The sequence below is a fragment of the Carex rostrata genome, chromosome 33 (assembly GCF_964058835.1).
Source record: "Carex rostrata chromosome 33, lpCarRost1.2, whole genome shotgun sequence".
Taxonomy (NCBI): domain Eukaryota; kingdom Viridiplantae; phylum Streptophyta; class Magnoliopsida; order Poales; family Cyperaceae; genus Carex; species Carex rostrata.
In genome coordinates, this window is record NC_135950.1 from 2,307,973 (window position 1) to 2,322,179 (window position 14,207).

Below are 14,207 nucleotides of genomic sequence, written 5' to 3' on the forward strand. Positions count from 1 at the left end.
GAATCATACTTGAGAATTCTACCTTTTTCTCATTAAAATGATGACATCAGATTTGAAATTAAGACTTTTATGGATTGAGGAATCATACTTAAGAACCCTACTTTTTTTTTCTCATTAAAATGATGACGTCAGATTTGGGATTAAGACTTTTTTGTATTAAGGAATCATACTTGAGTGGTCGAGTTTTTGTCCAAATGGCTTTGGACAAAGTCTCATCCAAAGCCTGATCTAAATCATCCAATTTGCATTAAAATTCGTATAAATATTTAAATTCAAGGAGTTATTTATTTTTTTTTTTTAAAAGAGGCATTAGCCCATTTCATATTACTGAAATTGAATAATTACAAAAACATTAGTCTCATCATCCAAAATTGAATAATTCAAGGAGTTATTTAAATTTATTAAGTTTTAAATATGTTTACACGAATCTCAATGCAAATCAGACATTTAATCTTAAGTTTGAATGATGCTTTGTACGAAGCCCTTTGACAAAGCCCAATCTCATATTCTCATACTTGAGAACCCTACTTTTTTCTCATTAAAATGATGACGTCAGATTTGGGATTAAGACTTATGGATTGAACAATCATACTGGGTACTCTACTTTTTTTCTCATTAAAATGATGACGTCAGATTTGGGATTAATTAAGACTTTTATCGGTTGAGGAATCATATTTGAGAACTCTATTTTTTTTTTCTCTCATTAAAATGATGACGTCAGATTTTGAAATCCCAAATCTGATGTAAGAAAAAACAAATAGAAAATAAATGAGTCAGCTTTCCCTTCAACCATGAGTGCGTATCCTCTGAGATATCTCATATTTTGTGTGACCGACGTGTCCGGTGCCCATTCAGGGTGATGTAGGGGGCCAGTATTATATGAGCTTTGAGATTTGTGCATAACGTATTGCAACGATTGATATTTTCCAAAAAGTAACGCAAAATATGAAATATCTCAGAGGATGCAAATTCTTCAACCATCAGGCTCAAACTAATGGAAATACATCAGCTGTGATTCCAATGGAATAACAGGTCCTGTTATGTCGATCTCAACCATTCAATTTCGTTGAGATTTGTGTATGAATAAATTTCTTCATTGAGATTCACGCATAAAAAACTTTGAATAATTGAGATCAAAATAACATCAGAATAACAAAACCCTGTTATTCCATTGAATCACAACATATTTATTTCCCAAACTGATTACTTTTCATTAGTACCATAATTACCATAATTGCATTTTATTCGAGAATAACATTTTTTTTGACGTTTCCGAAATGAACAATGAATAAAACACAAAAAAACGTATTTCACAAATTATTTGTAAATAAAACGCAAAAAGAACGTGAATTTTTTCTTTCTTTTTTCCTTTTTTTTGGATTTTCCTTTTTTTTTTCTCCCTTGTGAGACCAAACTATTTTCGAATTATACTCGAATTATTCCTGAATCATGAATCTTTGATCCTGTCAAATTGAACCCAAATAATTCATTTGTTACTATGTTCAGTACCATGCTATCCGATAAATTAAATAAATAGTTGTATTGTGAGAAAAGTAATAAATAAGTGTTGTTATCTACTTATGTTATTTTTAATTCATTTTATTTAATTGTAATAATAATTTTAAATAGGTGAGAAATTTAAATAAAATTACATAATTTTAAAATAAATTAAGATTTTCTACAACAAATTTCCATAATCAGTTCTATACTTATTCATATTCATAGATTTCCACTTTTTAAAAATTATGAGTTTCCATCTTATAAAAAATCATGACAAATGAACATGTCCTTAAACCAACAAATAAATGGAACCTCATGACAAATGAACATGTGCTTAAACCAATAAATAAATGGAAACTTACATGAAACGGTGTACCTTTCAGAAAAGCACTAAATTATATGATAATTGTTATGACTATTTTTGAATGGTCCAGTACGTGTTGAAAAAACCAAGAGATCCATGAAAAAACACTCCCTTCGTGGGGACAAAATGCTATTGGTGATTTTATATGTTGATGATATATTTTTTAGACATTCATTGACGCTAATTATTTTGTCGAATTTTAAATCTATCTAAAAATTAAATAGTAAAGAAATAAAAAAAAACATATAAAATCTATCTTAATAGGAAGATCATTTTTAGTGCATCACATCGACCTTTTATATTTAAAAAATAAAAATAAAGATATACGAGATGAATGAGGCATGAAAGACACGACACATTTCAATCTTGCTCAAATTAAAATTAAATAGAAAGTATGACAATTGCTGACAAATTTCTAAATGTTAAGATTCTAAAATGATGAACAAAATATCAGTGTTTGAAAATTAGAACATTTTATGCAATATTTGCTATATAGATTACCCACCGCTAAATCAGAAAATTTTATTTATAACGATACCTAGGGGAAAAACACAAGCAATATATAGAATTCCACATATGTCACATCAATTACTTAATTAGACTGCATTTTAATTTTAAGGCTGGGAACACTTGTATGGGATTGTTAAATCTTAAATTAAATTATTGATTACATGTGATGAACGATAGATTATATGTTTATACACCGAATGAAATCTACGCACATTTACGGTGCTTTAGGGTTTAGGGTTTTTAGAAAAATTTCGGCAAGCCGGTGAACTCAAAAGCCGAGATCAAAACCATAGCTCTACGGCTCTACCTACACAAAATTCTAGATCATATATCTTCCCATATTACCACTCATCAAACAAAAATCCTTCTCCAAAAGGTTAAACAAGAATCAAACAAATAAAATACTTCTGAATTGTTGATCTAGCATCTTCATTTTCTTTTTGAAGATAAGAGATGAACACGAAGATAATTTAGACAACCCAATTTGTTAGAATTTGTTTGTACCTGCGTCTACTGTACTGTGTGAATCAGTGTGTGGTTGGACAAGTCAGATTAGTTACACAAGAAGATAATCTATCCGAATGTATAAACAATATAAATTAATTACCCAATCCCTTATAAAACATCTTCATTAATTAAGCTTACGATATGTTTATATAACATGAAATAATAATAAAATCATCCACAAGAACTCTATCTAGAGATTAAAAAAAAATTACATTACTGTCACAGCAAAATTTTTACACCTAGCTAGGTAAATCAATTGGATCTTCTACCTCTGTTGCGCTTATTTGCAACAACAGTCCAACCATCAGGGTCGGGTCCGGGTTTGGTACCCGTCTTGGCCGGATCGACATCCATCTCTTGTATTGCCTCCATTTCCATTGAATCTGACTCTGATCCCTCTTCGTCAGAGCTCTCGTCATCATCATTGTTGACCACCTGTTAACCACAATTTTTTATTTTAAACCTTGAATATCTCTCTAATCTCAAAAACTTTTTTGAGTAGGAACAAACTTTGTAAATTGGTGACAAACATGAAAAATGAAAGCAATTGTTAAAGTGTATTATAAATTATTAGACCTTTCGAGTTTATCCAATGCATTTGTTTAAGAGTATACTAGGCAGTACATTCTCAATGTAAATGATCCCTTGATGAGAAATTATTTATTCCTTAGAAGACCTCCTAAAATTAAGAATTCGCTTGAAAACAAAAAATGCAGATGACCCCCTAAAATAGTAAAATCTCACTTTCTCACCTCCATCAAAATAAGATTCCACAATTCTTCTAACACCCGAAACAAACTCATTTATTTTCCCAATACAAAATTTAGTGCAGATTATAAAATAATACTCACGAGGAAGCATACGTTTCGCAGTTTCATAGTAGTAATTTAAAACTGGTATACCAAAAAGAACAGTGTTCACAACAAGTATAATCATAATTTTTTTTCTCTTTTCTTTGAAAAATCCTGCACACATCAGATAGTTGATACAAAGCAATTCAACAGAATTTGCCAGTGCAAATTCAACAGTTGGAATTAAATGAAAACAATAAGAAAATTACCTCCGGAAAACATCCATCATCGACTTCAGTATTTAAGGAATCAGACATGTAAATATGTAATCATCTAGTAATTTCTCCAATTCATTGATGTAAAGATCTGAAAACAAGAGATAACAGCTCAAAAACTACATGTTGAACTTAGTTTGAGTTTTGAAATTGTACAAAAACTCTTCAAATTTTATTTTCAATTTCATAACTTACTTGCAAACCAACCAAATTTGAAATTTATACTGAACAAACAATTATTAGATAGTTCAATCTTCAAATTCCTATTTTGTTTGTAACCAATTTTATACACGATCAAATTTAATACATACTAGACTTTCGCAAGGTGTGTAAAAAAAATACTAACCCTCTTTTTGTCCGAAAAATTCTTGGATAGAGGCGACGAGTTGATCGGCCTTGCCTCGAGATTTGTGCCCGCCCCACTGATTTTCGACGGCCAACTGGAGCGCATAGCGCCGTCCATCGCGAGAGCACGAGCGAGATGCCTTCAGCGAACATCACCGCCGCCTTGCCGGAAAGAACTTGAGGTGCCTCTTGCGGCCGTTGTTGTAATCCATGAACGGTTCAGATTCTACCCATATTTGGTTGTGGCTTAAAGCTAAGAAGGCCTAAATTGATTATTCCAACTTAGACCGGTCTAAATTCATGTTTGGTTGAGGTCTAAAGTTAAATCACAGCTTAAAGTATTTATTGTTTGGTTAGAGTTGGTGGACTAAAGTTTTGAAAGCCTAAATTGATTAATTATTTATAATAAGATACTAATTATATAATATTAATATATTAATAATAATTGTAATATATTATATTATTATAAAATTTATTTAATATATTAATAATAATTAATAATAATAAAATACTAATTATATAATTATAAATTAATAATAATTATTAATAAAAATATACTAATTATATAATCTTATTAAAATAATTATTTAATATATTAACAATATAAAATATTAATTATATAATTATATATTAATAATAAGATACTAATTATATAAAATTAATATATTAATAAAAACTATAATATATTATAATATTATTATAATTATTATTTTATATATTAACAATATAGAATATTAATTATATAATTATATATTAATAATAATTACTAATAATAAGATACTAATTATATAATATTAATAGAGGAGGGTTCCAATGCCTCATTTTTTTTATACCTCATATTTTATATCTTCATTTTCTTCATATTCAAACTCTAAATTGTTGATCCGAACCGTTCAACATGATATCCATACTAAAATATGGTTAGGGATGAAATTTTTTTGCTATTTTTTAAGATGGGTAGAAAATCACTGTTTTTTGAACGGTTCAAAAACAGTGATTTTCTACCTATCTTAAAAAATAGCAAAAAAATTCCAAAAAATATAAACAGTGTTTTTTGAACGGTTCAAGCGGCAGCAATCTCTCTCTCTCAAATATGACATGTGGACCCCACTTCAAATTTTCTTAAATTGGACTTGTTTCGTCTAAATTTACAGTGGCATGTTTATTATAAATTGGGCTTAATTTGTCTGAATTTACAGTGGTCTGTTTATTATAAATTCTTATTATCTGTTAGTGGTCTGTTTATTATAAATTGGGCTTAATCCGTTTGAATTTATAGTGGCATGTAAATTGGGCTTAATCCGTCTGAATTTATAATGGCATGTTTATTATAAATTCTCATTATCTGTTAGTGGCATGTTCATTATAAATTGGACTCAATTCATCTGAATTTATAGTGGCTTGTTTATTATAAATTGGGCTTAATCCGTCTGAATTTGTAGTGGCTCCTGACGAGCTGTATAATTTCACAATATTTCACTGTTTTTGTGATTTTTAATCATAGATGAATTCATTTTTTTTTAACATTATACTATTATTTAAGTTGAGTTTAGCATTTAACTACGACATGTTAATATTATATTTATTATAGATTAATGGTTATCAATATATACAATAAAGTTGGATTCTTTAATAATATTATATTTTTGATATATCAAACACGTCTCTTTTAAATGAGAAAGTGAATCATAGCCCATGAGTTATCCCATCAAAATAAGTGAGGAAAGAGAGAAACAAACTTGATTGAATGATTGATTAGAGAAGACATGATATAGCATTGCCTAAAATCTTTGAAAACTTGATACTTTTTATGTATTATAAATTGCAGGTCTTAAATTTTACTTCTGAAAATATTTTTATTATTTTCTTAACATCTCTATCAGAATTGAAACGTTTAATTAATTACTTTTAATATTTTTATTTAATCACTTGTGATTAGAGACTACAAGTGGATCAAGTTAATTAAATTAAATTTCAAATGTTTGTCTCATTGTTTTTAAGAGCACAATAAGTCTAATTTTTAATTTGAAGAAAATGTCATTTTCTGATATATTTAATTTATTACTAAAAAAAATGTAGAAAATATAAAATATTTTTATAACCAATATACACTAATTCAAATTATAAAATAGTTGACTTTGACCTATCATAAGAAATATAATATTAGAATCACTAAATTAGATATAGTTATCTTAATGTAAAGATTTATTAAAATTGAGTAACTATGAAAAGTTAATTGAGCAACAGTTGTGTATTCCATGCATTTAAATGTCTTTCACATGTTATCACAATGATAGTTTGATGAGTATCATGAAGCTAAACACACATTGCACAAAATTTGCATGATGCATTGGTGTTGGTTTTCAAATAAACATCACAAGGAAAGTATAAATATCATGTTTTCTGTTTCTATTTGATATTATAATCTTTTTATTTGATTTAAAAAATAGTTTGTTGAACTTGTAAGATGTTGGCAAAAACTAATTGATATTTGTGTAATCTTTTTATTTGATTTAAAAAATAGTTTGTTGAACTTGTAAGATGTTGGCAAAAACTAATTGATATTTGTAAACACGGATAACTTAGTACCTTATAAAGTCTAAAAACAGGTAAATTAGACCTCTACTATCTATTCTTGCATTTATAATCATTACGAAACTTGTGAAATCAACTATATACTAAATATTTAGATTATCCATTTCAAATAAATAGGACTACAATATAAACAGATTGATTTTACGATTTGAAAAATATTTTTAATCAGGTTATTTTTTTAAAATAAAACATATATATTTTTTAAACAGATTGATAATTAGTCTTATAATTCGTTGATTTTGTATAAAATGTCAGAGAATTTGAGTTCACATCTTATAAAATATAAATTATTGTAAATTAGAGATAAATTAATGAATAATAAAATTTAATATGTCTTTCACATGTTATTGCAGAAATAAATTTAAATAAAGAACTCACTAGTGCGGTCGATCCATCGTCCGCGCACGCCCTACAATCCTCTTGACAATTTTCTACTTTTTTATGTATTATAAATTAGAGGAGATGATATAGATCCTTTTTATTTGTTATAAATTACAAGTTTGCGCTTCAGAAAATAATTTTGTCATATTATTAACATATAATCAAAATATTTGTCATGTTTGTTTTTACGAGCGCCGTAAGTCTAATTTTTAATTAATTTGAATACAATCAATAATATTTAAATATATTTAATTTATTACTAAAAAAGTGTAGAAAATATAATTTTTTTTTATAACCAATAGACTAATTCAATTTTTTTCTTCGACACAAGTTTCTATTCCTAAAACAAATTAAGTCCTGATAGTAGTAATTAGCTATAATGTTTCATATCCTAACCAATAAATCTAACACATGTTGAACTTCATTGGATTAATAATAATATATTATAATTGAAGAGGGTTCAAATACCTCTATTTCTTGTGCTTTCATCATGCTTCTATATTTGAACATTAATAACTTAAATTTAAAATTGAAATATCAAAATAAAACTATTAGATTTGTTCTATATTATTTTCTCTACGCACACATAAGAGATTACGACATTTCAATATTATTTTGATTGATGTCAATAGCTTGCAAAAAAAAAAAAAATATTGATATGGATAAATTCAGAATGTTGATCTTTTAACTTATGGTTCATATAAAATTTTTTTTGAAAAGTAATAAAAAAAAATTATGTACATATAGATAATATAATGTAAATCACATCTAACATTTTTATATTGATATATACATTTTAATTTTTTGTTATTAGAAAATTTAAAGAGTAAAGCTAGGGTGTGATGTGCTCACCAAGAGAGTTTGGTGAGCACAACTTCAAAAGTTCATCGGATCGATTTCAAACGCCGAATCCAAATCGTTGAAATCCATGTGCTTCATGAGTGATGCATGTGCATGCAAAATTTTGAAAGTTTTCAAGTTCATTTGTTACGCGGTCAAGCGGTCAAAGAAATGAACATTTTATTAAGTTAATTTATAAGTTGTTTTATATAGTCAATTTTTATTATTTCTTTGACCGCTTGACCATGTAGCAAATAAACTCAAAACTTTCCAAATTTTGCATGCACATGCATCACTCATGAAGCACATGGATTTCAACGGTTTAGATTTAGTGTTTGAAGTCGATCCGATAAACTTTTGGAGTTGTACTCACCAAACTCTTTGAGTGAACACATCACACCCTAGCTTTACTCAAATTTAAAAGTGAAATTACGGAGGAGACAAAATAATAAAGGCATTTGAATTTTGAACTCTCCTTATTATAATTAATTAATATAATTACATTGCTCAAACTTCAATGAATGAGAAAACGCATAATTTTTTTTTTCGTTTAGCACGTACGTCATAGATCATACCCAATACATTAATTGGAGTAAAATTTGGAACTTAATATTACTTCTAAGAAATTAAAGTTATAAAAAGTAAGTAAATTGTTAATAATAAGTTCCTACCTTTGCAAAAGAAATTATTTTTTTTAACCATGATATAAGATCTAGAGTTCAAATGTCTCATCTCATCTTCGGTACGAATACAGAGTAGGTCCGATGTCTAATATTGAAGCTACTTTAGTTCGATGGACTCATATACATGTGTATTTCTCCATATAAATGTGTATTTATGTAAGAAATGATTATTTAGTAATTTCTTTATGTTATATTTTCAAATTTGGAAAAATAATTGAAACATTCCCAAAAAGTTGCCAAAGATTTCAATAAAGTTTTTAGTAATGAATAATTAAAATAAAGAAAGTGTATCTTAAAAAAATATGATATGATATATATAGAGTGAAGTTAAAGAATTAAAATGGTTGAAGTAGGATTCGATAACATTGGCATTGCTAATAATTAACAAATCTAACTCAGATCCGCACATGTACCCTGCCGGAATGTCAACCGGAAACCTCCTCCGCCTAGCGCGGCACTGCGCTGCCAGGATGATTCCAGCCAATCCAGCTGCTCATCCCCGTTTCCTTGGCTACACGTCCCCCTTCCCGCCTCTTGTGGACCACATGAGTATACATGCGGTGCCAAAGACACGTGTCACGACACTGCCTAATGGACTTCGTGTGGTCACTTTTACGACGGTTGACATAAGAATGGCTACGGTAAGTGTTCCAGTCCGTTACAATTGGTTGTGTGATTCCGTCGGACCTCTCTTGATCTGGCTGGATCTTAAAAATACAACATAGCCACAAGTTTTTCGCTTTAATAATGTTGGATAGTTATTTGTTCTCTGCAAAGGAAAGAAGTACCTTATATCTTAGTAAAGTAATAATCTTTACCCACCATCTTGCCTTGGGTCTAGTTATAACTCAGACAAATTCCCTTTTGACAGGTCGGTGTTTGGATTGACGCTGGAAGTCGGTTTGAGACTCAAGTACCAAACGGTACAGCACACTTCGTGGAGCGCATGGCATTTTGGGGCACTCCAATATACACGGTGGACGAATTGAAAAGGAAGATGGAGAACATTAATGGCCACTTTATTTCCTCCACCTCCAGGGAGCAGACATCTTATTATGCCAAGGTCTGTTATAGTAATGTTAGTGCAGCACTTGATATTCTTGCGGATTTTCTTCAGAACACCACCTTCAATCCTTCGAATTTCATGTTGGAGAAAGAGGCTATCTTGTGTAAAATAAAAGAGGTATACTGATTTTATCATTTGTTGTTCTTGATTTGGATGTTAGCTTTGGATTGACTCAAAATTGGACATCTGAAATAGTTACTTGAATTATTGGTTGTTTCAAATATTGACGAACATAACATGCTTTGCTTCTTTCATATTTAGGTTGAAGGCCAACCGGAAAATGTTATCTTTAACCACCTACACGCTATAGCATTCCAAAATACTCCTCTCAGCAGAACCATCTTGGGATCTGCCGAGAACGTCAAGTCGATCACACAAGACCACCTCAAAAACTACAAAACAACTCAATACACCGCTTCTCGTGTAGTAAGCATTTGTCTTTCTTGAAACTTCGGTAAATTTTTTTTTCTTATAATTAAAGAAATTGTTATGCTTTCTTTGTTTGTCAGGTTATTTCAGCTGCTGGGCCAGTTGAGCATAGGGATGTAGTGAATTTGGTGAAGAAGTTATTCACAAAGCTGTCCTCTGATCCCACTACCGCATCCCAATTGGTGGCTAAATCACCTACTTCTTTTACTGGTTCGGAGGTAAGTACTGTCAAATGTCATCAGTTCTTCCTTTAGAAATTTTGGACTGCATGAAATTATTTTATAACACTGTTATGTGTGCAAACATAATGCTGCATTACTATTTCCTTTGACTTGAGTCTACTTATTTTGTGTCCAGGTTCGTATAATTGATGATGATATGAAGCTGGCTCAATTTGCAGTTGCATTTGAGGGTGCAGCGGTTACTGATCCTGACTCCATCGCTTTGATGGTTATGCAAGCAATGCTTGGCTGTGGGAGTAAGCAAGCAATGCTTGGCTGTGGGAATAAGCGACGTGGTGAAATTTTGAGCAAGTACTCTAGGTCTGTGTTAAGTTTTATTCTGTTATAATTTCTTATTGTGTTAATCTCATATGCAGAGGTCTGTGTATATCATTTCTCATACTATGAAGTACTGTTGGGTTACGTGTTAAGTTTCCTTGTTTTATCTATGGTTTGCATCACACTGTTAAGACGTTATGGTTATATTTTATGTATTAATGAACAATGTGTTGACCTGCCTCTGAAATATAGTAACTGATCCTTAGTAGGTAGTGCTAAACTGGTATTTAAAATACAATGGTTGGCTTTTGTCGACAAAGTTTTGCCAGAATAGCCCCCTCAAATCTGTTTTACTAATGCTTGCTGAAGCCAGATGAGTTGAGTTGTCCTGATTTATTTGCTTTGCTTTGAAGATCACCATTGGTATTATAGGACAGGGCCTTGATCTGACATGATATTATTTTCAGGTCAGAGCTTGTGCGGAGTGTTGCAATCAATGATATTGCCGAGAGTGTGATGGCATTCAACACCAATTACAAGGACACTGGTCTTTTTGGTGTTTATGCCGTAGCTAAGGTATTTCCATTGCTTTTTTCAGCTTGCAATTTATCTTTTATTGCCTCGTGCATTGTTAAGCATAGACTAATGTGGTTCTATGGTAATTTGTAGGAGGGTCTGTTTTTTTATCGTCATTCTTTGCAAACCTAATATTCTGTTGTTATTTGGCCTTGTTTTTGTTGTAGCCTGATTGCTTGGATGCCCTGTCATATGAAATTATGCAATCGATAAGCAAGTTATGTTATAGTGTCACAGATGATGATGTTACTCGAGCCCGCATGGAGGTAGTCACTTGTAACTTGCTCAATTGCTGGCGTACTCTCAGTTTATTGCTTGATTTTTATTTCTATATCAATATATTGCTGACTAGCTTTTAGAGGAGATTCATCCTTTCAGATAAGAAAATCAGACTAATATACTTTTGTTTTCAGGTGAAATCTTCTCATAGGAAGCACCGTGATAGTGTCATTTCTATTGCTAAGGATATGGGTCGTCAGGTACAATGCATAACTCTTTTACTTTTGCTTGTTATGTTTTCCATAATTAAAACAAATTCCTTTTGGGCTTGCTTCCCAACTAATTTTACAAAAAATTGCCTCTGTTGTGAAGATGCTGAACTATGGACGGATAATTCCGGCTGCAGAGATATATGCTAAAATTGATGCAGTTGATGCAAGCGCTGTCAAGCGTGTGGCTAGACGGTTCATCTTTGATCAGGTACGATATGCAATGTTACCGAAAGATTATGCTTCATAGAAGCCAACTGTATTATTTTTTCTTTTCTTTTTTGGGGTGAGACGGTTGGATGCTAACCCCCCAACTTGGTGTTACAAACTTAATTAGGACATTTTAAGGAGGTATTAATCTCCTCTATCCTTCAAATCTTAACATTACCTGCCCTTTAACCTCAACTGGGAGCTTGTCCTAGGTGTGCCACAAGGATAAACTCGGCTCCTGACTGTAGTAGGAAAACAAAACAATGTATTATATATTTATGGTTACCTTTTCTATGACACTTGGAACACATCTTTAAATTTTAACACTATAAGCGTAGCAAATACTATACCTTTCCTGTGGATTATTAATTATATGCGCTATTTTTATGAGTTTTGGTGCTAGGATGATTTGATTTTCCAAGATCAACATTTTTGTTACATTTATTTTGTTTACCAGTGTAATTTGTTTTTTTCTTTATAGGATGTTGCAATAGTTGCCATAGGACCAGTCCAGGGTTTGCCTAACTACAACTGGTTTAGGGAGTTCGCATCCAATAAGATATCTCAAAATTTGTGTTGATCTGTGAGAAATCTAGATTGTTCGAATTCTCAAAGCATGAATCTTAAATCAGTATGTTTTGTATTAATACTGCTCTGTGCATCCAAATCCACTCCGTAAAAAGCTTTGGCTTGGTTTTGAGATAAACCGAGAAGGTAACTTATATCAGAGGATATACACTCAAACTGAGGTGTGCAGTAGCATGTTGCAGTGTTAGTTTTCTAGCTTACTAAATTATGACCATGTTGTACATAAGCTTAATCATGTAATTTGGAACTTGCAATTTTCTTTAAATTAGAGTTTATACTGGTGTAGCCCGATATTATTAATAAGTACTGCATAAAAAGAGTGTTTTGTTGGTTCTAATAAGTATTTCTAATAATATGATAGTTATATATTGAGGTTTTTGTATTATGTGTTTATACATTGGTGCAGATATTTGAACCTTCTGATTTCTCTTTTCCTGAGCAAGTATAGCAATTTGTTATCACCCTTGTTGGATATATGTCTGAGCTATTATTTGTTTAATCATCGTTTCCACTCTTTCTCTCTTTCACATGCAAATGACAATAAATTAATCGTCCAAAAGATGACTAAATTATAACCAAGGCCTTGAATTATCCTTTTCTCGGAAAAGAATTATCTTAAAAAACACATTTACAAATGTGAAAGAAGGAAAAAGAAAAAGCAGGTCATTAAGATGTTTTATCAAACAAGTTAGGTGGTTATGAATTCATCAAACAAGATTTCTATACACGCTACATACAATCATCCAACGATTGACTTCTAGATCACAACACTAACAATAGAATCATTCAACGATTGACTTCTAGATCACAACACTAACAATAGGGTTTTTTTGTCTGTATAGATAGTTTTGAGTACCAAGTTATTATTTTTTTTTCAACAATCTAGACAAATCATTTTTTTAAGAATTAAGAACTTTTTTCCTAAATATGCCAAGTGGCTTTTAATTGAATAAATTAGATTTTCTTACTGAACTAAATTATTAATTACAATAACAGCTGTGCCACTTCTAAAGAAGCATAACATGTTATTTTTTTTGGTTGAAAGCATCTAGGCGGTTGCAATCATCTAATTTGCTATGTCAGAAAATAAAAGAAATGTGAAGTCAGAGAATGTGAATTGGTTTATTCGCGCTCAAATAACAAGTAGGTGGGCCTTCCAATTTTCTTCTCTGAGAATGTAAACACAGTAGTAATTTCTACGAGTTGCATATCCCACGGACTATGCCGCATCGAACTCTTTCTTGAGGACGAAACATTGTCTTCTTTTCTGAATTTGACGCTGCCCGGAGGAGTTTACAACCGAGAGGCACTGAATCAAATTGGATCAGGATAGTCACCACTCAGAGAGAAGGAAGAAAATGGCACTGAATCAAACCGAACCAGGACAGTTACCGCTCAGCTGAGATGGCACTGAATCAAACCGGAACCGGGAACTAAATCAACCAGACTAGAACAGTCACCACGCAGAGAGAAAGAAGAAGAAAGAGATATGTGTATAGACAACTCTTTGTGTCTCGTCATCAGCAACAACCAAAATACATACCTTATTTAATTTTATA

The 14,207-nt window shown here is 30.9% G+C and overlaps 1 protein-coding gene and 1 pseudogene across 1 annotated transcript; one reads left to right on the top strand and one right to left on the bottom strand.

Annotated features, from left to right (window-relative positions):
* Positions 1–3,130: 3,130 nt before the first annotated feature.
* Positions 3,131–4,492, bottom strand: LOC144548340 (uncharacterized; annotated as a pseudogene).
* A 4,721-nt stretch (positions 4,493–9,213) lies between these two features.
* LOC144548341 (putative mitochondrial-processing peptidase subunit beta, mitochondrial) lies at positions 9,214–12,640 on the top strand. Its single transcript, XM_078297012.1, has 10 exons — positions 9,214–9,432; positions 9,663–9,974; positions 10,119–10,283; positions 10,367–10,504; positions 10,644–10,819; positions 11,272–11,362; positions 11,530–11,628; positions 11,776–11,841; positions 11,954–12,061; positions 12,542–12,640. The coding sequence occupies exons 1-10, from the start codon at positions 9,214–9,216 to the stop codon at positions 12,638–12,640; spliced, it is 1,473 nt and encodes a 490-aa protein (XP_078153138.1).
* The last annotated feature ends 1,567 nt before the right edge of the window (positions 12,641–14,207 follow it).

Coding starts and splice junctions, on each gene's coding strand:
- LOC144548341 (XM_078297012.1), top strand. CDS start 9,214: ATGTCAACCGGAAACCTCCTCCGCCTAGCGCGGCACTGCGCTGCCAGG. Junction 9,433..9,662: donor TTGACATAAGAATGGCTACG/GTAAGTGTTCCA, acceptor CCCTTTTGACAG/GTCGGTGTTTGGATTGACGC. Junction 9,975..10,118: donor TCTTGTGTAAAATAAAAGAG/GTATACTGATTT, acceptor TTTCATATTTAG/GTTGAAGGCCAACCGGAAAA.